The sequence below is a fragment of the Cygnus atratus genome, chromosome 10 (genome assembly GCF_013377495.2).
Source record: "Cygnus atratus isolate AKBS03 ecotype Queensland, Australia chromosome 10, CAtr_DNAZoo_HiC_assembly, whole genome shotgun sequence".
Taxonomy (NCBI): Eukaryota; Metazoa; Chordata; class Aves; order Anseriformes; family Anatidae; genus Cygnus; species Cygnus atratus.
Window position 1 is genome coordinate 6,430,171 of NC_066371.1, and position 26,460 is coordinate 6,456,630.

Sequence of the window (26,460 nt, forward strand, 5' to 3'; positions counted from 1 at the left end):
AAATCACTGGTGTTTGCTTCCCTCTGTCTTGTGCAATGCTCTGAGGGAGCAGTTCAGCTAACACACCTGTACATACACACAAAGCTCCTTGCTGAAAGGATAACCCTGAAGCAAGGCAGAACAGCCTGGATTGTGATATCTGATGCCAACCTAACCCAAATCTCCCAGGAAACAAAGGTGTAGTGTAGTGGATAACAAAGCACTTAACTGTGTCTCCTCCTTTCTTAGACATTTGTATTCCTTTTGGAACCAGGACAAATTCTGTTTGAAGTCTGGTAGGACAGCCTAAAACAGAAGAGGTGTCTTCTGCTGTGGTGGGGGAAGAGAAGGAGCCAGTGAAGGCTGGCTGCAACAGCCAGAAGGCTGGCTGGTGGAAGGAAATCTTGCCTGGGGAATGAATGGCAGGGTGTCCTGCCTCCTGACCTGTGTAAATGCTCAGCAGTTGTGCTCTCAGGGCTGCTGTGCTTGTCAGCTATTTGCAGCAATTTCTGGAGCTCTGATTTTGGGTTCTGAAAAACGAAAGTGACTAAAATTGTAAGCGGTGGGTTGAGGTAATGAGCTCTCATTTGAATGTTGAATTGCTGGCATACTTGAGGTTTGGGCTGTGTTTGAAGAGCTACTGATGCCTCATGGGAAACTGAAAAAACATTTCCTTTCAGAAACAATGCTGTGCTCTGTGTATATCGTTCATTTTCTCTTGTCCTTTGTCTGTTTTCATTAAGTGTTGGCTCTGGGGCTTGCGGAGGGGCCAGATCCTGTGATCCTTAAATAGGCAAAGCAGTCTGCAGCAGTGGGAGCTCTGCCTGACTAATGCCTGCAGGATTGGACTGTGGGGATTAATGCAATGTATCTCCACCTGCCTGATTGCGCGTGGCTCCCCTGCTTAAACAAACAGCAGTGACTTACTGGGGATCGTGACAAAACGAGGAATATGCATTGGGAGTGAGCGCAGTGCTCAGAGGTCAGCTTGTTGTGATTGCCTCAGAGAGCAGGAGGGGAGGGAGAAGAAAGTGATGTAGGTGAGCAAATCGTTGCCTATGGGACCTGTCTTCTTTAAACTGCGGAAAGCCTTAAATTGCTCTGTGCTTAGAGAATAGAATCACAGCCCTGATCCCATGAGACTTTAGAGTTATCCTAACATGATTGTGGCTTAGCAATAGCTTTTATTTGTGGAAGTGCCTGCAGGTGTGTGACTGGGAGCACGAAGCTGGGAGATTTGTATGGCTTCTGGTAGGGAAGCCCCCGTGCACAAAGTGCTGCATGCATTGAGGGCAGGGTGGGCTCTGCACTGAACATGAAAAATGTCAGGGTTTGGGGGAGGTAGGCAACCTAGCCTGAAGAGTGATGGTGCAGATAACAGCAGCTTGCTGTTTGAGAGGCAGGGTTAGGGAAAAGGGAGGCAGCGGATAAGTGAATAGGAGGGAAAGGGAGCAGTCAAATGGGAGACAGAAAGGGAGGCAGAGGTCTGGAGCAAAGCCTGGAAGGCAGGCTCTGGAAAGTGTGAGGGAGAAGCTCTGTTAAAAGCCCTATCTACCAATCTTGGTTGCTTTTGAATAACAGCTAAACCACAGACCACTGAAATAAACTGCGTTTCACAAAGAGAACCACATCTGTACTGCCAGAGCATCTCTTTCTGAGTTTTTAAGCACTTTACAAACATTCATGAAATAAGCATCATGCTGTGGCATGTCTTGAGAGCAAGTCAGTGTTTTGCTGTGCGCGCTGTGCTGGGCAAACCAAGTCACCCTCAGGGAATGAGATTGCCCCAAATAATAGATGCATTGATAAGACTTGAAACCTCCCATGATGCTTCAAACATGGAGCCTGTGATTCCTAAGCATTACAGATGGGGCTCAAAGATCTGTGTGTGTGTGAATAATTAGTACCATATATTTTGGAAACCTTTTGTTTGCAGACATTTTCGTAAAATTCAGGGAAAACTGGGGATCTAAACCTCATAGCTTATCTTGGATGCTCTGTTTTGCTTTGCTAAGATTGTAATAAAGCAATAACAGTACATAGGCAACTGGCTTTTTTATTGTTTTTAGAAGCTTTTTTTTTCCTTAGAACTCTTACTTTGTGCAAGAGGCAATTCAGTAGCTCAAAGTGATATGAATCGCAAGATCCCATATACTCAGGAATATGTAGCTGTGTGCTGAGGGAAGCTCAGGTAGAAGGGGCTGCAGCGTGATGTTACCTCCCTCATTCAGGACATCTGTACTTTTTCCCATGTCCCTTCCCTTTTAAAGACACCCTGATCTTGTGCCTTGGCTGCAAGGATAGGAGGGGGATGTTGCTGTGGGGCAGCCCTCTTGTCCTTTGTGGGGTTTCCTCAGGTCATATGGAATCCATGAGAGTGATGGCTACACGGCTCTCAGGTTTTCCAAGCTCATTTTGTAACAAGAGGTAGTAACTGTGCTAAAATTCCTCTACAAACAACTCACCTTTTATTTTCTAAAGTGCCTTTCACTGAAAGCTCTGGAGAGCTGTGCTATTTTTGAGCAGGCTCTGTTTCAGCTTGACACCAGCCTGGCAACTGGGCTAAATATTTTATACAGGTGGCCCCCTCCTGCCTTCCCTTGCCATCCAGGGGCAGCAGGTTTGTGTCCTCAAAGGAGAAAGGAGAATGTTTAATTTTGTTGAGCCTGGTTGTTCTGTTCTTTGTTTTTACTATTTTGTTGCTCTTAACGTGGGGGAAGGGGGAAGAGGAAAGGGAAATCCCAGAGAAATACAGAGCTTGGCTGTCTCCTCTGCATCAGCAACTGGTGACTGTAAGCCAAGAGAAAATGAGGTGGGAGAGCTGCTTTCTGACTGCGCTATTTAACTGAGATAGGACACTGATAGTTGAAGATCCCACTTACGTCACAGGAGGGTTTGGACACTTGTTAGGTACTGGTTGGTGTTAGAGCTGCATAACCAGAGCTGGCCCAGGCTGTGGGAGGGGGGGACCAATTCTCCTTCCCCTTGTGCGGCTTTCAGAAAGAAGCCGGGCTGGATGTTAATATAAAATATGCATCTCGATGCTTTTTCCAGCCTGCTTTGCACTGTTGAAAGCTCTAGACCTTTCTGTGATATCAGTAACAATGAGCTTTTAGTTGCAAAGTAGAGCTCCTTGCTGTATTGCAATGCCTCCAGCTCTTTTCCCTTATGTTTTAAGGTAGGGGTGTAATGTCAGAGGCAGAGCTGAGGCTGAGAAAAGCTTTTATCCCAGCAGTACCTGGAACTCCTTGTGAAATCAAATGCAGTGCCTGCTCTCAGAGGAGTCAGGAGGAAGTTCTGCCATAGATGCATCACTGCCCTCTCCCACCTGCCAAAGATATTTTTTAAGTGCCAAAAAAAAAATCTCCAAACAAGACCAGAATTTAGGATTTCCCCACCTCATGCCCAGGGCTTAGCACCCCTCAGCTGCACCACATTCCTCTGCTCTTGCTTTGTGGTTGGATGCATCTGGATGTGATTTTTGAGGATTTCCTGGGAAGGGGTGGCTGGGGAGCATGGCCTGCGAGTATCGGGGTGCTTTTGAGCCTCCCCTGTGCAGGGGAAGGGAGTAGTTTTAAGAGGAGCTGAGGGCAGAGACATGGTAAGACCCTGCCGATCAGCTCAGCTGGGGGCCCAGGGAGCTGCCACCCTGCCCAGCTCGGCCTGGCAGGGGCTCGGGTTTAATGGCTTCAGCATGTGGAGGCGGGAGGTGGGGGGGCAGCAGGATGGCTAAGAAATTAGGTAATTTTCAAGCAGCCAGACAAGTGACTGTTACAGTAATTAATTGACTAATTCACCATACAAACAAGGGCTCTTTAAACCAAGGAAGAGCCGGTCACATGGCGAGGATCTGTTTTCAGTCAGAAAAACACTTCAAACATTAGGCCATTGAGGGGGACATTTTTGTAACCACATTTCCAGGAGCAGGGCCAGTCTGCAATTGCTATTAGTCCTGTGGGGCTGCTGGGGGCTGGCTGGAGCAGGTCACCTGGTTTTGGTGGCATTTTGGTGCCCAGTGCCAGTTTTTGCATGTTTGTAGCCAGCTCTGTGGTGCAGCCCCTGTGGGATTTCCAGAGCCAGGCCTGGCACAGGGAGGAGGGAGGCGGTGCGGCCTGAGGGCCGCCATGTCACCCCCGCGGCCTGGCCGGGCATGGAGTTGGTGGTGGTGGGATGCAAAGTCTTGCTTGGATAAAGAAGGTGTTGTGGGAAAAGTTATGGAAGCTCTCATTTAGTTATTAAACAGTTGGAGTGAAGATGTGAAACTCAGATGCAGATAAACCCCTTGAGATGGAGACCTCTGCCAAAAAGCTGGTGTTCCTGGTGGGTCAGTGAAGACAGATGCCCAGCTCATGCACACCTCCTTGTAGGCTCCTTGCCTAAACGATTAATTTCTTCTTGTTGCAGGCGACTGAACAACAACGAGCTGACCACCATTCCCTCCCTGGGACCTGCATCTTCCAGTGTCCGTGCCCTCCACCTGTGAGTTGCTGTGGCCTCATTACTTTTGTCTTTCTGCTGTTGTTTGTGGGGTGGATGTAACTGCTACTCAGTTTCGTGTGTCACACCCGCTTCTGCTAGCTCTTCAGATTTCGCTATCAGGCTTGATACCTTAATTAAGAAACATCTGGAGTTGAGATTTGTGAGATCGTGTATGATAAATGTGCTGTTCTAATACAGCTTGTACGCGCAGGGCACAAGATAACGCTTGCAGGCTGATTAGAAATCTGCAAACTCTAGTGCAGATCATTTCTCTGATATGTAATTTTATGGAGTGATTCAAAGTAGGCAACCGTAATGTCCGTCTGTCAGCACAGCCAAGTCTGTGTAAATGTCTCCAGAGTCTTAAAAGCCACTTCTGTGCCAGTCTGGGTTCCAGCATCTGGTTGGAGTGGAGCTGCCCAGGATTTAGCGAATGTTAACTGATTTGAAATATCACCTTTTGGCCTGCATGTCAGCAGAACCCCAATGAAAAATGATTATAGCTGTGATTAATATGAAGGGTCCATTGGGTGGTGTCCTGTCACAGATAAATAAGGTGGGCAGTGCTTCCATACAGCCTGTGGAAATGTCAGGATGAGCAGCCATGAAAATAGTTACAGAATAAGATGGTCCTAGCAGAAATGCACACTGAAGTCTACCATTGTCACTGTTGCATTCCTGCTGATGGAGGAAGGCAGAAACTCTTTTATGGCATTGTTATTTTTGTGATTGTACTCGTTTGTCTCACTAACACTTCATCCCTTGCCTAACCATTGAAAACTTATGGTCAGTGGTAACTTTTGTCACTGAATTCCACAGGTCAGTCATGTACTGAGTAAAAATATTTTGTTTTTCTTTATTGTCAGCATTTGGATTTCAACCATTGTCTCGTACTGTTAAAGGAGTATATAATTTTACCTTTTCTATATTGATTTTTCTTTTTTTCTCCTGGCACTGTTCTGGTTATTTCTTTTCTCTTAAAGCCAGAGACTATTCATGTCTTAATCTTTCAGGGAACTCATTCCAGACCCATTTTTATGGTCTCTTTCAACTTTTTTCTTTGAGAGAGAGAGAGTGATTGGTGATTGCAAGGCTAGGTCTGCAGAAACTTTGAAGTTGCTAACTTCAGTAGTTTAGGTGCCTGCAGAAGTGTTAGACACCTGAGAACCCTCGTACATCTGCCACCAAGGATCTCAGGTTGGGGACACTGCCGAAGGGAATAAAGACGTAATATCATACTTCTTAGTACCTTAAGAGTGTGGATTTCTAAAATTATTTTTGCATGTGTCTACTTGTAATGCACACCAAGAAGGAATTTTGCTGAGGTATGCGTGATACCTCCCAAGTTCCTGGGAAGGGGAAGTGCTAATAGCTAATATGGCATCCAGCAAAGAGCCTGAGCAGTTCAAGCGATGTCTTCCATTGTGCATGGCCTTGGAGCGTACAGCTGCAGGCAGGTGTCCTGCCCCTTTGTAGCTGCAACGGTTGGGCACCTCCTCATAGTGGAAAATGCCAGTGTCCCCTCATGACTTGAAAGGCTCTGAATTACTCCAAGATAACCTTGATCAGTTGGCTAAAAGTACATTCCTATTACTTAAATCAAGGACAGAATTGATTGAAATGAATTGGCACCATTCCTGCTTTTCCATTAGGCAGTGTTAAAATATGCAAAGCAGAAGAACTCCTTCATTCCCTTAATTCAGTTTAAGGATCTGAGCTTAAAGTTGGCATCCATATCTCTCTCCTGGCATGAAGCAAGTTTAGCTTTCATTTGAGATATGATGCCTTTGATCTGGTTCTTGGGTATAGTGTGTTCCTACAGAGCTTACAAAGAGCCAAAATATTCCTGTGCTATCATCAGCACTGAATCTAGCGAGTGTCTTTCAGCTTAATTGGTACGTAACCACTCCACCTCCTGGGTGGAGGGGTGGCTTGTGTCTCAGCAGTTATCAGACCTGTCAAATGTGTCACATGCAGTTGGTGTGAACCCAACTTGTTTGATTTCTGCCTCCTGCCGCAGCCTCTCCGTGCTCGTGTGACCACATGTGAAGTCTGGATTCGTGATCTGGGGGCTGCTGGCTGCAGCGCCGTGCAGTAACTCCCTCCAAGCAGGGTCTCTTGTTGAGGCACTATCCCCTGACATGAGGCCATCTGCTTGCCACTTGAGCTGAGCTCACCAAATTGCTGCATAACCCAGTGTGTAATGGCTCAGCTCATGCACTGGGATTCCAAAACTTCAGAAATCTGATTTATGGATGGAAAGCTTGCATACAATTTGCCATCCAGGATATCGTTTTTAGGCCCTTCAAATCAGCTTTTCTTTCTCACGAAGTCTATAAATGATCTAATTTTCACAAGCCCCTGTTGTTATTTTTGCTATTAATTTAGCCTTTGGCAAAGGACCAAATTGTTAGAGCTTTGCCTTTTTATTTCTGAAACGAAATAAGCAGTTGGAAAGGAGTAATACTGCCTGGTGGAAGGCAGTAGATTTACGTCTTCTCTGAAATTTCAGAGTGGTACAGAAGGAAGGGGAAGGTACAAAGCCAAATGATAAAAGGACGGTACTCTAAACAGACCTGCTTAGTATCACTTTCCAGAAATCTGTATTGCTTTCCTCAGCTGCTACACATAAATAACTCTGATAGTGGGATTTGTAATGCTGCTGTCATACCTTAGCAAGAAGGATCTCTTTGTTTAGCTTGTTTCAGAGAATGCCACACTTTTTTACCCCTGCATTTCCTTTTATTTTTTATCAGAGGTAAAAATCTGAAAGACGTTTTAAAATACCTGCTTTAATTGATGTTGCTGACTAACGTGCATCGGAATGATTTGCTGAGGAAGTGAGGCTTTCTCCATCTTTGAGAGTCTTTAAATCAATTGGATGGCTTCCTAAGAGATGGTCCTTTGGTTCAACTCCAGGTTAATGGGCTCGGTACGCAAATTGTTGGGTAAAGTTCTTTGGCCTCGTGTGATGTAAGGAATCGGATTATATGATCATACCGGTTCTTTCTGGCCTTCAGATCCATGAAGTAATAATTGGGGAGGTTGCCAAACCAAACCCAGGGTGAAGACTCATAATGAGGACTGTGTACTGAGCAATTGGTTTATGTTTGAGTATATAGTGTTACAGTGTATTCTTACTGCTAAAGAAAAATAAATACATTTCCTTTTTTTTTCAGTGTTTATAAATGTGTGAAGTGTGTTTACCTCACAAACCTCTGAAGTAGGTTTTGTATATTGCATGTGGTTAAGTATTTCCAAAGGGCTGTGAATGTATTATAAAAGCAACGGTTGTATATTTGTCACTCAAAATGGTCCTCGTGAATGAGTTACTTCTTTTCCGGCTCTTCCTAAGCTGGGGAAGAGACTTTCAGTCCTCATGATGCTGGGAGAAAGAAATCGGCCATGCTGCCAAACTCAAATTTAAGTTTTTTTTCAACGAGCTTGGTCACTTTGCATTACCTATTTTGGGGATCCCTATACCTGTCTTCATCACTCCAGATTTGCTTGACCTCGTGTTGTGGACCGTGGGCTAGTTATGTATGTGCAAGCATGTGGGAATCTGTAGGAGAGAGAATTCTCAAGACTTACTGCAAACCTTTGGATGTTTCAGGCTGCAGATGGATGCAAGGATAACATATGTATCAAACATGCTGTGCCTTAATATACTGCCATGAAGTTTAATTCAGCTTAATTATTCCTTGAAGAGTCAGTTTGCCTTGCATGTTGAAAATACTGCCAAAGTCGTTCATCTCAACGAGAGCAAACATAAGGGACTTGATAAGGCTTTTAATAGAACAGAAGGGAAAAATAATCTATGTACTGGTTACCAAATAAAGACAGACATTAAATGCAAACATCTGTTAGTGCAAACAAAAGCCAGGAAATTCAGCTGGGAGGGGGAGAGACTGTGAATCTGGATTCATTCCGAAATTACATCGGAGTAGCTGAGAGGAGAATCTTGCCTGAAATTCCCACAGCATTTGTAATTTAGCTACAGTTCCTAGACTTGGACGTTTGGGAGTTGATGGCAGGATGTTTTCACTGACATCCACTTGGCTGAGGATTTCCCTTCCAAATGTTCTGCTGCAACTCAAGTGCGTTAACTCTGTAGGCTCTTGAGAAGACTTTTCTCGAGCTGTGACCTGATCTGGTGGGGGAGAGGAGGATGGATGAAATCATTTCTTTAAAGCAGATCTGAATCTAATTATTACATTCAACTTCCCGGCCAGCTTGAGTGAAGAGTCACTAGCCTTGCTAGTGTGGAGGACGAGAGGAGGAGCTGAGTTGCGATCAGGGCTGGAGGGCTTTTGGGGCGGCTGCAAGGGGCGATGGGGGTTCGATCCTCATCCTCCGCCCTGGCTCCGAGGTGGCCAGCCTGATTCAGCCTGCATCCACCGCCGCAGACACGCCGGCACAGGCTGCTGTGCAGCTGGAGAGCTCGGTGGAGGGCCTGCTAACCAGACCTCTGAGCAGGCGTGGTAAACAGAGCGCTCCGTGCCACATCCTTAGCTGGCGAGGAATTAAGGAAGTTAACAGATTAAACACTTAAAAATAACTTTCGTTTCTTTCACTGCAAGTCTTTTAAGCCCCCAGCCATTTAGGAACAAAAGGGATAGTGACCCACGGCAGTCGCTGTGTGTAACCAACAGCCACAGCTGTCTGAGGTGCATTGGCCCCATGATCTTGCTGTGAATAAACACAGATAACAAGGAAGTCAGAGCAAGGATTTTTTTTGGAGGAAAAGAGTGTGAAATAGGATTAGCTGATTCACAGAGGATGCAGCAACACTGCGTATTTACTGGGGAAAGCGAAATCAATAGGACCACTCTGCTGCCAAACTGAGCATAAAAGTCTCTTGAAAAAAATCAATCTTCCTTACAGGCTCATTAATGTAAAGATCAATTCGCATTAAACTGTAATTAAACAGAGAGGGCTAATAGGAGGAGGGTAAATGATCTACTGTGCCACAGGCAAAATAGATCATGTAAAATTGAGAACTAAATACATGGAGAATTGGGATATGGGAGTAGCAGGGAACATGCAGTGCCTGTTGGAAAGGACTGGTGGTGTGTTCGGATGCTCACTGGAGCAGCATGATGGTGAAGGTGGGCGCTGCGTTGTGTTCCTTCTGGATGTCTGGGGTGATACTGGCCAAAGACCAGTAATTCCTGTATCAGGAGCAATGTTTCTACTTGTTCCGCACAGTTTCTAAGAGTTTTTTGTCTGAAGTGTTGGCGATTTCACTGTACTTCTTGGTTGAATTAGTTAAACTTTTAACATGACCCTTTTTTGCTTGACTTTAGCTTTAATTTTCATTGCATCTCGTTTGCACTTTGTACCAGATGAGTTGACCAGTCGTGGGGATCCCTAACATGGCAGATTTGGGATTATACAGTTAGTTGATCTTCCTCCTGGAGCAGCTGACTTTTGTTTTCTTAGAGAATACTTGGGGAAGCAACTGTTATGTCAGTGCTGTTATGCTGCTTCTCTGGAGTTGTCTGGGGTTTGCAGAGCCTTTCTGAAGACCCCTGTGGTCCGTTAGACTCTTTGAGCTGCTGTTCCGCTTTCATCCAAGACAAGCGTGTCCTGCTCCGTTAGCTGAAACGGTGCTCGGTCACTACACTCCACCGATCAGAGCCAAGTGTGATTTTGGTTTTCAAGTTAGATAGCGAAGACTTGGTTGAGTATCAGGAGAACTGCTGCTTCGATTCCTGACTGCTCTGGGTAGCCCTTAGAGAAAAGGGCTTGAAACTGCTGCATCAATACTGTTTCCAGCATACAGCTCAGGTCCAAGCTGGTCCATACGTGAGATGTGAGTTCACTTGCATATAAGCATCAGTGTAGGTGGTGTTGAAAATTGGAAATTTTGGGCTTAAGTGAGGAATTGAGGCCTGAGCAGATGCAGCCATATAGATGTAGCCTTAGCTCGGTTGTGGCCTGGGATCCTGCTGTGCTAATTGCTGTACAAACAAAACAACTGCCGTGACCCCCAAGAGACTTAGTCTGCAAGTCATCTTTGCTGGAGTAAGAAAAGGATGATCTAATAATTAGAAATAAGGAGAATACTCTGTTAATTCCATCTGGGTCGCAGCAAGTGGTTTTGTACTCATAAGCACAAAATCCAGATGAGTCAGATGCAGCCGTGTGCGGGGTCCAGTTGAAGTCAGCAGGCTCTGCCTGTGTGCAGGACAGGGCTCAGGCAGCCCAGAAAACCCTGCTACCTGCCCTGTTGCACGGTGTCTCGCACACAGAAAGCTTTCCCTGGTAAGTAAGGCAAAGTGGTATATGCAGATTGAGATCCAGCTGTTTGAACAGGCAGCTCACGCTGCTGGAGCCCCCAGCCCCTGCTTGCTTCAGTTTTCAGTCGGTGTAATGTCTGCAGGGACCAATTCTCCAGTGTTTATTCAGGCAGTTCTTTTCAGAGGCTGGAGGGAGACTTCTTCCCGAGGTTTTGGTCTGCACTACAGGCTGTGCTACTCAGATTCTATTTTTGAATATTAATATATCGATGTGGAAAGGTGAATAGAAAGAATGCCGACAGTCAAGGATGTTCAGTGTGCAAGCAACATACAGGCATAAGATACTCTTAAACCTACCTCTCGTGTTTGCTTTGCTCAGAGTTCATGGCAAGGCTCTGGTGTGTAAAGTCCGCTGGATTTTGAGGCCAAAGACTGCAAGAGCCTTTCCCAGTGGAGGAAATTCTCATTAATCATGTGCTCCCATGCACCAGAAGAGACACTGTTTTGACTTCTTGTTTGGGCTGTTGGAACTGTTCTAATCATTTGCATCTCCTCTGCAAGCTTTCAGATATAATGTGAGTGCATGGAAACAGCGAAGGATCTGAGGCTATTCCAGGGAAATGAGTAATCATTTCTTCTAGAAAAGCAGCAGAAATGAAACACGCGGTCCTCAGACTCAATAAAAGATCATCAGAACGCAATCCGCGCAGATACAGAGCAATGTAAAAATTAGCCAGAGGAAAAAGATAGTGAAAGATGGTGGCAGTTCTTGGAATAGCAGTTACCCCTTGAGGCTACTTTATTATGTCTTTACTAGTGAGCATAACTCTCATGTGCAGCCGTGGCAGCTTCTCCTGCAGATAGAGAATTGTTTCAGGCTCAGCTTGCTTCTGCTCTCAAGTCTGTGTGCTGCTTAGCTGCCATGCTAGGTGAGGATTTGTTCTGGAGGAAGGGGATGGATGACCCAAATGGTCTTTTGGGACAGAGTACAAGGTGTTAGGAGTTGGAATACGGGAACGGTATCTTGTGCGCATGTTCCACATGTTCATTACACCCTAAGACCAAGTAAGTTTGGGTGGTTCTGCTTCCTCCTAGCCAAAGATTGGGTATTGCCCCAGGGCAGATGTAACTGGTGAACGTAAAGCATCTTCTGGTGCGTTGTCCCAGGGCAGGTGCGTCACGCACAACGTACAAGATGGCTCCCAACTTGTCCCTCTGCAGATCAAGCTTAGATTAGTTGTTAGGGTCATTTGTGACCATGATCTTTTGTTAAGGTCAATATGAAAAACAGCCTCATATTTGAACCTCAGAATAGCCCAAAGTTACTACTATTAATATCTGTGGTAGATTGACTGTCTCATGGCATATGGCAAATAAAGCACATGTCTGCAGAGGCAGCTCCTTTGTTAGTCTTCTCAGGCTGAGCAGATTTCAAACATAAATAACTTGCTGAGTTAAAAGTTTTTTTTAGCATATTGGACTTTCCTGCCTAAAAATGCTAGTAACTGCAATTTAGTTTGCTCAGGGGCGAGTAAAAGCAAAGTTGCAACTGCAGTAAAAGCAAATTAAAGTATTTATGAATGTATAATCCTCTATCCATTTCTCTTCTCTCCAAAAGCTTGAAACTTTGATACAGTTTTGTGACAAAATTGCACAAAATCAAGAGAATATCAGCGTGTCACTGTTTCCAGACTTTCCACTTTGCCCAGTTAGTCCTCGTTATCAGTCCATAAGTGTCAGGTAGTTTTCCTGGTCCTTAGCTCAGTGGTGCTTCCTCAGAGCATGGTCTGCCTCGCTCGCCATTGCCTTCCCAGCAGCAGCCACAAATAGATGCACAGTGCGAAGTAAGAGCAGGAACAGGGGTAGAACAGACTTTTTAAAGTATGGTGCCATAAATGCTTCCAAAATCCATTTTGTTTACCTTCAAGCGTCCTGGAAGGCTTGAGAACAGGCAGTGTCTTTTAGTTCCTCTGCGTATAACAAGGCTAAAACTGTTTCAGCAGAGGTGTTAAAAAGTGAACGTGGTTCAAAGCCCAGGGAGTAAAACATCAGTTTTGCCATTTACCTTCTGCTCTGTGCAATGCTTAGCACTTCCATCATTGCTTCCACTGGCACCGCGAGGAATGGTGCGTAATTCAGAGTAAAGAACCACTAGTGTAAACAGTGTTCACTAACGTGTGATCCTGCCGTGTCTGGGTTGGAAAAGATTAGCAAAGAATCTCTGGAAGGCTCATTTTTAACCGAATAAAAGCTGACTATATGCTGGATTTTCTGTTATTTTGAACCCACGTTAAATTCCCCAGGTAATTGCAGAGATGAACAATAGGGATCACGTTGAAAGTTACGATCTTACTGTTGTAAAAACCGCCTTGCTGGTGGTAGGCGGGGTGGAAAATCTGAATGCCGCTTATTAAGGTGGACAGGAAAATGATCAGTCATGCCTTTGGATGAAATAATCACTTAAGAGGCCCTCCTCCCTTCCAAGTGTGTGCATAACTCTTGCTTGTTAACAGGAATTCCTCGTGAATATTGATTGGGAGTAAGTGGTTGGGTGAGTACATGTTCTGCCTGTCAAACCATTTAATGTTCAATTGCACGTCAGGGAAACTAGCAAAGGCAGCTGGAAAATGAAAGAGGAGTGCAGGAGCATGCAAGGGAAAAGAAGTGTTTTAGTGGTCAAGGATCTGAAGAGAAAACGTTGGAGAGGGGAAGAAGAGTAGATGGCAAAAGAAAGAACCTATAAATGGCTGATTGATTTTAGGCTTAAAATACCTTCTCCAATCCAGTGTACACTGCAGGTCACACTGCATGGAAGCAATTGCTGTTTCAGGGTGAAGTGGGGCGTGATTAGTATAAACAACCCGGGAAAGGGTCTGGACTTTCTGTAGTTTTTCAGGAGCCCTGGAAAAGGAGCTCCTTTCCTTACGGAAGCTTTTTGCCCCCCTGATTATGTTCCTGGGTCAGACTTCTTTCTTTTCAACCTAAGGAACTGAAGAAGTAACTGGCCCTATTAAAGAGGCTTGAAGAACTTTCTGGCTAAGTGGTGGTGAATGCTTTTGATTTCGACCATTGGTTTTACAAGATCTGCTCTGGGGAAGCTTGTACAGCTATTATTTCACACCAGCTTGGGTTAGCACATTATCAGTTCTGCTTCAGAGATCAGTTTTTCTTCCCTGGATCTTCCGAGACCTTGTTCCGCAGTTTCCTGAAGCCGTCCTTCCTACTTGACATGCTTTATTAACAACAAGGTGTCTAAACTTCTAAGAAGAGTTGTTTTCTTTCTTAACTTGGCTATTGCTTTTCCACACAGGAGCTATTCCTTCTTGCAGGCTGAACAGTCTCAGCTGAGTAGAGCTCCCAGTGAAGCCTGCCCAGAGGCTATCCCTGCTCTGGCGACCTTGCTGACAAGACAGATAAGCCCTTTCAACAGAGCACAAGCGTGTGTCATGTTGGAACAGCCCAACCAGCCAGCCTATCTACATCTATAAAGTGTTAACAGGAGTTTGCTTGGCCAGTTAAAAGCGCGCGTTCCTCTAACCGCTGCCTTCTTTAAGGGTCTGTGGCAAGTGCCATTAGACTCTGAGAGGTTCATGGTCTTGTGGAGCAGATACTCAAGACTATTGTCCTTTATTTACCTGCCTCAGCATCAGGGTCACAAAAATCTTGTGTGGTTAAATTCACCTGTTTGTTGTGCTCCTGTCAGAAATGGGAAGAGCCTGTGTCACATCCTGGTGGCATTCAGGCACAAACAGCGCATGCTATCAAGCAGTCTGCATGCAATTACAGTTTGGATTTATGTCCCAGCATCACGGGCAGAGTCATTACATTTGGTTTGCACTTAAATTGCTTTTCCACTTGTGTATTTTCCCCTCCTCGCTCCTGTGGAGAGACAAAAGCAAAACAAAGCCACCCACAAAACATATGCACTCACTAGGCTGTGGTGGATCTTCCTTGCTTTGATCATTTATTACACAAAGAGGAACTAAAATCAGCATCAGGATTTAAGGATAAAAGTGCCTACATGCCTTGTGATCCTGGGCCCTATTGGCTTTCAAATGAAAACACTACCCTTGTTGATTAGATCGAAGCTTGCAAAAACTTGCTTGCAGTGACAACAAAAAGAAGATGCTGTCTGTGCTGGGGATGGGACAGGGTAGCTGTCAGGGTAGCTGAGTTAAATTCACATCTGGCTCATTCTGATTCTCGCTCTCTCTTCCTCCTTGCCACAGACAGGACTCCTCGTGGAGGCCAATGATAAGATACATAAAGTGTATGGCATAAAAACACTGACCTGTCATCTTCCAGCAGCTGAATGACCCCTTTCAGATACTGATTGAGCCCCTTCTAATAGCCTGTGCAGTGCCCCACAGCCTCATTCACACAGGTGGTGCAGAGCCATGTGGTTTCCTACATTCTTGTGTGAAATCTGCCATTTACCTTGTAGGACTCTTTTCCTTCTATCCCTGTAGGACGTTTCGGTTCCTTCTCAGCAGAGTTCAGCCCTCAGCACAGCCTCTTCTCTCCTTTGCAGCCTTCCTCAGTGCTTGTTCCAGACAGAGGTTGGGGAATATGAGGAGATGGAGGGTGACGAGAGCAGTGGATCGGTCTGAGAGCTGGAGAAGAAGGGGGTTAAACGCTAGCACAGCTGTGCGTGTGCACAAGCTGGTTGTTGCAAAACCACCATCGATTATGCCCAGTGGCTCAGAGGCGCTTGCCCCCCCTCGTGCCAGGGATCTGGCCAAACGGCCGCGTAAGCTGAGCAGCGGCTGCCAAAGATCCCTCGCCCCACCACTAAAGGGTGCACCATCCCTGACAGGGATGCACGCAGTGACTCTGAAGGTCAGTGCCAAGATGTTTTGAGGTGGAGCTGCACGCGGGGAGGCAAGGTTGTGCTCTGTGGCATTGAGTTCATAAAAGTTCAGGAAAGCTCCTTACGGCGAGGTTGTGACAAACAATGAAAGATGCTTTACGCAGCGTTTTCGTGGGTCTGTGCCCTTTGTGAATACATCATTTAAAAAGCCCGTGCGGAGTGCTATCTTCCTGAAGCATCAAGCAGAAAGACTGGTACATTTGGAACCACCCTGTTGCTGATGGGGGGGACAGCTGTGCCTGTAACAGGGACGGTCTGGTCTTCAGGAATCTTAATTTGCTTTGATGTCATACCAGGTTGCGTAACGTGCTGAGTCGGTAAGGCAGCCTCTGTTTTTAAAGATGACTAACTTCTAATCCTGCCTGTCCCACACATTGTACTCTGCTAATAGATCGAATGCTGAAGGCTTAGGGCGTTTATATTGCAAAAAAATAACCAAAATCATATTGTGGCGAGTCCAGGAAGTCTAGTGAGAGTAAATGCAGATCGGAGAGAGGGAGAAAGCTTTTATAAAATTATATCACTCACCTCAGTGGATCTAACGCACAGCATAAGGTTATCTGACAAAACGGAAAGTTTACATGAACACTGTAAATGCAGAAATATCTGGAGAGAATATGTATGGTTTTGAGCCCCACGTCTGTCCCAGCCTGCGTCTAGCTGTGGGTAGTTTGCTTTGTGCTTCTCCATCCTAAAGCACCGGCACAGGCCAAGAATGTAACCTGGTGAAGAAAAACCCTGTAAGTACGTCAGCAAATGGAGAAATGTCTTTAGACTTCCTGCCATTGTTCAGTATAGCTGGAATACCTCTGTCAGCCTGTTCTTGCTTTACACTTATGTATGATGATTTTAAGTGAAAACAGCTTGAAATGGTCGCAGATTTTGTTTGCAGCACCTTAGAAAGGCCTCGTTCTGCAGGAGAACTAGGGAGAGGGAAGATCCTGACATACAGTCTCAGACAGATCACGTAAACCTTTAAGGGAGAGTCAGGATGCCTGTAAACTCTGCGCAGTTTTCTTTTCCCCCTCTCATTTTGTGTCTGACCCTAAAACGTGGTGGCTGCTTGGCCTGCCGCTGCTCTGCTCTTGCCGCGCATGCGGCCGGCACCTGAACAAACAGAGCTGTATCTGCGGCGGCCCTGGGGCTCCGCCAGGATTCCTCGGGGAAGGAGTGATTCAGAGCATCTGAGAGAAGTGGGGGCTGCTTCCATGTGTCCTTGCTTCCTGCCCAAAGAAAAACGCGTGCAGCGTTACATTGGAAAGAAAGAAAGCGGGGCTGTTCCCTTAAGCAAGCTCAGCACACGCCGGGTTGGCTAAGAACGTACGTTCTTGTCAGGGTACCAAACCTTGAGCCTCACCGATGATGCTGGTGAGACTGAGATGGCAGTGCAGAGCGGCAGGCAGCTCTCTCAGGGCAGCTGGGAAGCCTGAGGGCTTACGGCTGAGCTTTGGGCAGCTCAGGCTTTCAGGGGAAGGTCTCATGCACAGAAGTAAGCGGACAGATAGCATGCTGCAAGTTTCCAGCTTGTCACCTGCATATTCGCTCCGTTCTCTGTTGCCTTTCCCTTGCAAGGTAGAACTTTTACAAGTCGTGATACAGCAGAGGAAGTTTTTGATTAAAAGTCTTTGGCACAGCATTTTTAGGAGTAAAATGTTAAGATCATGCAAGAAGTTTTATGCTGATAAACTATAAAAATTGAGTTACAGCAATGTTCTCTATCCGTATTTCCATAAGAGGAATCGCTTGGGACAGATTTTATGTTATGGAGCATGATGATGTGACAAGAACAAACGGAAATGTCTCTATCGCTGCCACTGTGAGCACAGCCACGTTTTGCAGATCATGGGTTCCTCTTCATCCTCGTCAGGGCAATTGCTCAGGCATCCTCCACTGTGAAACTGTGTTTCTGTGTAATGAATGGCGGGGTAAAATCAGATGGCAGATCTAAGGTGGGAGTTTAGGAACCCGTATCTTAAATCTTCTTTAGTGTTTCTAGGAAGATTGATATTAAATCTCTGTCTTCTCCAAATTGAGAAGATGGAGGAGGAGGAGGGCAGGTAATTCCAGGCATCACTTAGTCACGGTGTATGTGAGCCGGCTTGTGTTACGGTGTCTTTGATCTCGCTTCTGGCCGTGCCCTCTCTGCGTGGCCTGTCTGTGACACCGAGCCTTACATGTCCTTCGGTAGCAAACCCCATAACTCTTTCTGGCTCCAGCACTGTTTTTTTTCACTACTTTCCCAGTATGGAAATATTAACTGAACTCTGGACTTCTCAGTCTCTGGTTGTAGCCTTGTGATCTCTCTTATATGCTCCTTTTGAGAATGTGCTCACATTATTAATAGAGCCTTACCCGAGGTGTGGAGCCTCTTTTGAAGCTTGATTTTATTTTTGATGCCTATAACAGGTGTGGGTTTAATAGGTTTGCTGTATTAAGGCTTTCTTTTTTTTCGGCGAGCCCAGCCAGCCCTGTAAGCTGACACGACATGAAGGCCAGGCATGTGACTGCTCCCTGCCTCTAGCCTCACTTCGCACCACGCAGTTGTGCTGCAGGCTCCCAGCAGCCAAGGCAGACTTAATTCAAGCTTTGTCTAAACCAGGAGGGTTTTGTGCTGATTGTATTTAAATCAGTCTGAGCAAAGCCCCTTGTGCATTCCCATCTGAGGGTCTGCTTGCTTTGATTTTCCGCTGTCAGCTTTCTAATGGGCAGCTGCTGAGGGGAAGTAAATGTGGCTCTAACAACAAAGGAGCGTGTTTGCACTGCTCTCTGCATCGATTTCACAGAAGAGGTTTGAAGCCATGGTCTAAATTAAACTGATTAGTGTACTCCAAAGGACAGGCTTGCTGCAAAGAGGAAGGTGAATTCTTCTCCTATTAGGTCTACTGGAAAATGTTTCACAGCCTGTTTATCAAATAAATATTCACAAAGACGCTTCGAACTAGGAAACCCACCGGGATTAAAGTGTAACTTTACCTCTAAAATACAAGCTGAGATTCCTGGAAATGCTGCAAGCTTTTGACTTTGCGCCACCTGTTGTTTTCCTGCCACCCCCTTCGGCTCCCTCCTGACTTAGCAAACCCAAACACGCTTTGCTTCGCTGGAACATTTTGCTTGTTTTTCTGTCTCTGAGCAGCCTGGAGAAGCGCAGAGCATGCGTTTGCTTCCTGACGTTGTCCGCATAGGCTCGGTTCAGCAAAAGGCTGGCTGAGGCTAACCCAAATCTCCTGTAACCCCGAGGGGTCTGCTGGGGAGCAGCGCAAAGCGCAGGGGCTGAGGGGCTGCGGCACCTCAGGGCGTGGATGTGGTGGTGGCTGGAGGGTCGGTTCCCTCTGTGCTTGCTCCAACTGGTGCTGACCCGAGGGCGAAGCAGTGCCTGAGGAACTGCCACGTGCGTGCAGCTCGCGGTGTTAAAGTCACCCGGTGCTGACTTCGAGTTGCCTTGGTGTATGGCGCTAGGTTGCTACGGTTCATCTGCTTTAGCTCCAAATTGGCGTCTCCAGGAATGAAGGTACAGAGCTGGGAAATAAAACCCTTTTAGCTGCATCCTCCCTCGTTCACAAGCAAACCCTCGTGGACTCGGGCTCCTCACTCCCTGGGATTTCTTTTTCACCAGAGCGACTTTCACTCCAAACCCGTAGTCCTCGGCGAGGCAGTCGTGCAGCAGCTGAGTCCAGCAGTGCATTCCCACACAGATGGATAACCCAGAGGTAGAGAGGGGTTAAGAAACTTGCCCAAGGCGGATGAGTCAGTGCCAGAGCTGGGAATAGAAAGTAAGAGACTTGGCTCTCACTCCTGGCTCTAATTGCTCAATCTCGCGTTGAGGCCTTGTCATCTTATACTCTTGAGGTAACGCTGGCCGAAGCGAGGTGGGGAAATCTGTTTCCAGGCTGTGATACCTAAGGAGAGGGGAGAGGAAAAGACACCTGGAGGCAAATTGGTTGTGGAAGGACCAGTAATTCGTGCTTTAAAGCCTGATCCAGCAATTGGTACTAAAATCTGATCTGTCACCTTTGAAGCTGAGGAACTGTAAACTAAGGAGCGAGTCGGTAAAAATCCAGGCCTTGTGCAGTCAAAGGAGAGAGGTAAAGTTATAACTTCATCACTTGTCTTCCGTCTGTAAAACACCTTTGTGATAAGGTTGGGAACAAAGGAAGGCAAGCTGAAAGGATCCAAGTACTAACAGGAAGGGTTAAATCACATTTCAGCTCTTACTGTAAGAATGAAAAATTAAATGTAATCAAGCTAGCAAAAGGTTTGGACTACGTTGCGTTCATATCACATGCTGTGTATAGGAAAAGTCAGCAGGGCTGCTTTTGTTTGAAGTGCAGCGCTTTGAGAGGGTGCAGTACTTTGCAGCAAACTGTCTGACATTCCCCAGCTGGGACTGGCCCGGGATGGTGTTTGGAGCCGAGAGCTACATTTGGAGTCAGCCCATGTTTGAAGGAGACAGGGAGAGGGAGAGAAAGAAGCCTGTTGTTTTCCTTTGTGAAATAATGCATCCATCTCATCTGCCAGCTGCAGCGCAAGGAAAGCGAGAGGCAAATGGACAGAAGTCACCTGGAAACTGTGAGCATGGCTCAGACAATATAGTTCTTTCCTGCCCTTTCCTTCCCTTCCCTTCTTAAACTCAGTCCTCTGGGAAGGGCTGGGAGATCTGGCAGGCAGGCAGGCTGGATATATGTTGAGCAACTAAAGCACAGAAATATTAATACTCCAGAAAAATAACATTGGCTTCTGAGGAACAGCTCATGTCCAAACTCACTCCGTGCTCTCACTCCCTTACAGCCTCAGCTGCCCCGCGCAGGAATTGTCAGGTAGTTTATGGATTCTTCGTGTTCATTTGTACAAGCCTTCATTTCCTGTTAACTTACAGCCAGGTTCAGCTCAGCCATCACAGCCCAGATGAGATCAGAGTTGAACTCACAGCCCCTTCTTCAGCAGAGCTCAGAAAGCATGCTGGGGTTTGCTTTCGCTTATGTCTGCGTCGAGGTACTTCCCTGAATCGGGTCACGCACGCTCATTTAATGGCCGCTGTTATTTTGAGAAGGAAAAAAAGGTGGAAATTTTTGAACTGGCGAGTTTTACCTATTGAGGCCTTGCAAAAGAAACTAGGCCTTACGGAAATGAAATCCTTCTCACCCGTGCGCTCAGTTAACAGAGGACAGAAAAACCTGGGTACAGCGAGTTTTCCTGTATTTCACTCACCCTATTAACAAATCCACTGGAGCTCTGTTCCTCTGCGTGCCATGGACGTGAAAATTCAGTCTTCATTTCCAGCTGTAAACGAATACTGGTTATATCATTGCTTTTTATACTGTTCATGTTTGCAGAGCCTGCGTGCCCGTAACCCATGGAGTAAGCGGTTTGGGGACTTAAGTTATGACTTCCCTTTGATTTTCCTGAGGCCTTTTTGCACCATATTAGCAGAGCATTTCTGTAGTGGTGTAAAATTTGACCTTAATGACTTGTGAGCCTGCATTGAATTAACTAAGTAGCATTTAAACTCCTAGCAGTGTTTCTGGGACTATTTCCCCGGTGTAAGTGAGCATCGGGTGCTGTTCAGAGGGTGAGTCTCCAGAAAACAAATTGTCAAGGGGATGCGGTATATAGCCTCTTCCTGTTACCAGCACCAGCAAACGTGGTGGTGAAACAATCTGGTTTTAGTAGCGAGGAAGGAGAGGAGATCAGTATGGGGAGCAGAAAACCCTTGCCACGTGCTATAGGTATTTTTGGGGGGCTTGTCTGAACACCTGGGTGAGGCTGGAGGAGACCAGCTCCCAGACACACGGCGGCTTCAGCGCCTTGAAGGCTCCGGTGGGCTCACGGAGCAGGTTTTTATTTCAGAGAGCTGATGCTGTGTCGGGAGAGCCAGGGCGTCCCAATTTGCATTCGAGAGCGCTTTCACTGGCGGCTGTCTCTTCTTCTGGTTACGCAGCGGGTAGGCAGCCGGATTAAGCCACAGTACTTGTCTGAACCCTCTCTGCTATCTCTTATTATTCAGCAAGTTCTCAAGTGTCTGCTGAGCGTCTCTATTTGGAGTGCCTCACTCTCAGCCTTGCCAGGAATATCAATGACTGGTCTAAATTCACATCAGGCATGTGCTCTACTTCTTGTGACTAATGCACAATGTATTTTTTTTTAATTGGTTACTGTTCTCTCCGCTGATTCAGGCCAGAACAGAGTCAGAGGAAAGGACTCGGGGGATTTTTAGTTAGACCTTGCTGAGTACAGATGAGGTCTAAGAGGTAATTAACTGTTTGACAGCTGTGGAAATGTTGAGGAGCGCTTGCAGTACCTCCTCTAAAGAAAAACATCAGATTGAGTCCTTCAGGCTGGTGCCGATAAGGCAGCAAATGCAGACGATTGTTACAGGGTCTGATCCTGTAGGCAGTGCTTGGGCAGAGCGCACGGTACCTCAGAGTCGTCCTGATCACGCAGTGGGACAAAGGTGGCAGAAGATGAGGAAATGTTTGCAGGAACAAGCCGTCTTACAGTATTTCTGTGTGTTACAAATCATTGTAAATAGTCCAAAGCTGAGGGTTTTCACAAGGATCCCCAGGAGTTAGGGAAGCAATGTTTTGTAACCTTTCCTGAGACTGTATATACTTATCTGTTTCTTGCAGACAGCTCTAAAAATCCCATCCTCCATGTAAAAACATTGGCAGTTTGCTTAAACTGTTGTTCAGCACTGTTTGCCTGCAGGATTAAAATCCAACCCTGCAGAGCTTGTATATAACGAATCTGATTTGGAAGTGCAGGCCTGTAGGAGACCAAGCCCAAATGACTGGAAGGAGAACTGATGACTTGAGTCAGTACTTGTGGAGAAGGGAAAGTCTCGTACCGTAACAGGAAAATTGTCCAGAAGCCCGCAAATGTATGAGACCCAATCTCTGTTGTCACAGGAATGACATGGGGGTTAGGGAAGGTGTCCCTGGCGTGGGTTTCTCCTAGGACAGCTGCTAAAGACGTGCTGTAAATCACCACGTGTGAACTCAGCGGCCAGCCCGAGCGCCTGCTGCAGCCTCGGATAGTCTCTTTGTTTTTCCAAGAGAACTAAATTGTCTCCGTTTCTCCTCCTGACCATTTCAGGCATCACAACAGGATCCGTAGCATTGAAGCAAGTCAACTGAAGCCCTACGTTACCCTGGAAACGTTGGACCTGAGTTTCAATGACATCACGGAAATCCGAAACGGCTGCTTTCCACAGGGACTTCACATAAAGGAGCTGTGAGTTTTTCTTGTTGGGAACAGCTTTTGTTGACTTACCACAGCAGAGAAAAGGGCCTCAAACCTTCTTTAAAAGAAGGAAAGGGAACGACACAAAAAGTATGGGGTTATTCATCAGGATTTTAAGTGCAGAGGAAAATCAGATGGCAGCACATTGTTCTCACTGTCAGGTTATTTATTGAGCTTTTTCATTTGGGTTTCTGACGTACCCGTAAAGAATGCAGATTATTATTTGTGTAGCACGGGAACGTTGCAGCAGTGAAAAGCTGTAATGCATCCTCCAGGTGTTGGTGTTTTCACTGGAAGCCTAGAAGCCAGAGCTGTCTCCAGCAGAACAGTATCTCTTCCCCAGTGGGATCTGTAGGTGCTGCTTCCTAGATCAGCCCCTTTGCATCTGGAAGAGGGAAGGGTGAATGATTATTTCATCGTTACAGTTAAAGTGACTATTGAATGAAATCTCAGTGGCTAAGAACAGAAATCTCTCATTGGTAATTTGAAGAAAAAGCGGGATTAAGCAGAGTAATGCCCTCTCCATAGAGCTTTTTGCCTATTCAGGGAAACATAAAATAATCTGTGTTTTAGGTAAATTTGAAAAGGTGCAGACAGATGATCTGCTTGCATTAAAGTTTGCACAAAAGTTACTGCCTCTGGTTGTAAGAGGATAGAAGAGTGTGTGTGTTGTACCCGATGGTTGTTTGTTAACATGTAAGAACAGCCTCTGTGCTAAGACCAGAGTGCGAGTAAGAAAGAGCCCTGGGACAGATGCTGAGGGAAAAGTCTTAAGAAATGGGGAATGGCTGGAGTCATCCTGCACTAGAATATTCTCTGGTTTCTGGCTTCCGCTCCAAACTTTGTGAAGCAGGAGGTTATAGGGGAGCTCTTGGGAATTGCACTGCACTTCTCCACATTCGTCACAGGGCTCTGGGAAAGGCACTGTGCTTTTTGTGCAGCCAGAAATCCAACGGAATTGAAGCCACCTCTGTAATTTCACCAGCCTGTCTGGAGACCAACTAAATGCTGATAAAAGGAGATTTCTGACAGAACTGTTCATTTTTCTGCTGTGATTTATTGCAGCTACCTGGGGAGCAACAGAATCAGCACCCTGGAGCCTGGTGCTTTTGATAGTCTGTCACGGTCCCTGCTAACACTTCGTCTGAGTAAAAACAGGATCACTCAGCTTCCTGTCAAGGCGTTCAGGCTACCCAGGCTAATACAACTGTGAGTAGAAATGTGTGTTTTAATTAAACTTAGCCATACTTTATGGAGGCAAAATGCCCCTGAGGATATACGCACCAAATGTCACCCTTCCCTACCTGGTATTTGTAAAACTTAGAATAAGCTATGCACTGGTGCTCTGCCAGCACCTAGTAAAACATACCGGGAGAGTCCTTTTTGTCTTGTAGCTGTTGACTTTTCAGGCCATTCTTTTGATCAGGTGGGGAGGGATGGATGCAGCTACAGGCATCAGCAACTTGTGCATTGACAGTGTAAGACAAATCCATTCCCTTGATAGCTGCTGGTGTCTGTTGTGCAAGAGAGGTTTGGAAGATGCGTCTATTGGGAGTGACAGAGCTCAGCCACCGTGTTAGGTTTTCAAGACCACACAGGTATCTTTATGTGGCAATAAAATAGCAATGGCGGAAGGTTGTTAAACTGCAGTGATATTTGGGCAGAGAAAATAACACTCTAGATGAGTTAACACACACATCATTATTGTCCTGCCTGCAGTCTGTAGGGCAGGAGCTGCATGGAGACACATAGACATCTGCAACTATAAAAATGCTTTACGTGTAAATAGTAGCTCTAATAGCTTAACTTTTCCCATCTGCTTTTTCTGCTGAAGAAACCGTCCCAGCCTATGGCCTGTTGTGGTCTTTCCATCAAATTTGATAGGCAAAAGATCAACTTTTGTCTATCAACAAAAACTCCACAACGGCTGTTGGAACTCACGCCTCTAAACGGCAACCATCTGATTGAGAGGCAGACCCTTAAACCAAGACATGTCTAAGGAATGGGTGTGCATCTGTGCTTGCATACTTGTAGGATTCATAGCCAATTTGGGATTGAACAGTGTAGGACAATAGCATACGTGTCTTAGGAGTCTGTTGCCTCTCAGCTGGAAATTGCCGCCTACTAGCTGAGAGCGTGTAATACACTGTGTTCATCTGCGTCCTGTGCAAAAGTGTAATAAACCAAGGGTCAACTCAATCTATTTAGGAACAGTTTTCACTGTAAGTTAGAGTGATTGGTATTCTTAGACTCTGAGACAGTCTCGCAGCTGGTTGTTTAACCCTATGGATAAACAGGAATGAATAGCAAGTTATACAGATTTGATGTGTTGTAGAATTTGTTGTGTACAGTTGTTTTTCTGGCAAGGCATAGCTCACAGTCTAGGAAGTGCATTAGGGCAACAACAGGCTTTATGCCTAAAAACTTTCTAATTGCTTACTTGACTATAATTACACTCAACTTCAGTGCAACTTCAACGTTGTTTTTTTAAGCTTACTTTTTAAAAAAAGTAAGCTTGGAGTTCGTACAGCTTCCTCATCTTTTCCAAAACAATTTCTGATGTTGTAATCTTCATCATTTTGTTCAACACAAACACCAAATAGGGAACTACCCTTAGGTTAGTCTTGCATTTGCAAAAAGGACATCCATTTGCAAAGCTCTATCTTCAACTTCAATGCATTTTGTCAGTGAACTCCTCTACTGCCGTTATGGAACTGGGATTTCACCTGGCATGTCTGGATCTAGCAATGCATGATATTGTTTGATATGGGTTGGTGAAGTGTGCTGTGATGATGTTCACATTGCTATTCCGGGAAAAAAAAGGTATTCCCAAGCTTCCAAGCTTTAGGAGTTCCCACTCACGCAGTGGAGAAAAAAAGAGAAAAATTTAATGAACCAAGTTGGAGATCTTTGTATACACAGAATACTGACTGCCTCATTATTGGAACAACTTGTTTCAGTCTTTATTAGTTTCTTATAATAGGAAAAAATGTGAAATTTGTAAAGGGAACTGAAAGCTTTCCTTTCAAACTTAGCCATAAAACTTCCTCTTGGGCTCACAGTTCATATAGCACCCATTTGTTTCAGAGCACATTTTTTACAAGTCCTGTAAAAACGGTGGGTTGTAAGGAAAACGATGCCGATGTTTAACTGTGTTTGTTCACACGGTGTCTCTGCCTGAGAGAAGATGAAGTGTGAAAATTGATGAAAAGGATAAATGGCTTAAAAGATATTCAGAGAGAAGAGGGTTGAAGAGGAATTGCTGCACTGTCTGTAATTTCTCTGCAGTGAAAGTCTGTCCCAGGGTGAGTTTATTTAAGAGATCACACCCAGCTGACTTCCCTGGCTGGCTCGGGGATTGAAAGTTTCCGGTGCGCTTCTCTGCTCTCTCCTGGGAACGGTCGATGGAGGCGTTGTTGGCATTGCTGTCCCCATTGTATGCTGCGCAGACGATTTCGTGAGAAAGGACTGGGATTTAATATACTTGTATGGCCTTGGTGATTTTAGGGAGCTGAACCGGAATCGCATCCGCCTGATTGAAGGCCTGACGTTCCAGGGACTGGACAGCTTGGAAGTCCTGAAACTCCAGCGCAACAACATAAGCAAATTGACTGATGGGGCTTTCTGGGGGCTAGCCAAGATGCAAGTTCTGTA

General features: G+C 45.8%; 1 protein-coding gene across 2 annotated transcripts in view; it reads left to right on the top strand.

The window, feature by feature from the left end:
- The window catches only part of LRIG1 (leucine rich repeats and immunoglobulin like domains 1), an 87,536-nt gene that overhangs the window by 33,043 nt on the left and 28,033 nt on the right, over positions 1–26,460 (top strand). For both annotated transcript variants that reach the window (XM_035546897.1, XM_035546898.1), the window contains exons 3-6: positions 4,384–4,458; positions 22,660–22,797; positions 23,872–24,015; positions 26,314–26,457. In XM_035546897.1, the coding sequence (XP_035402790.1) occupies positions 4,384–4,458; positions 22,660–22,797; positions 23,872–24,015; positions 26,314–26,457 (501 nt within the window). The remainder of the gene's footprint in view (positions 1–4,383; positions 4,459–22,659; positions 22,798–23,871; positions 24,016–26,313; positions 26,458–26,460) is intronic.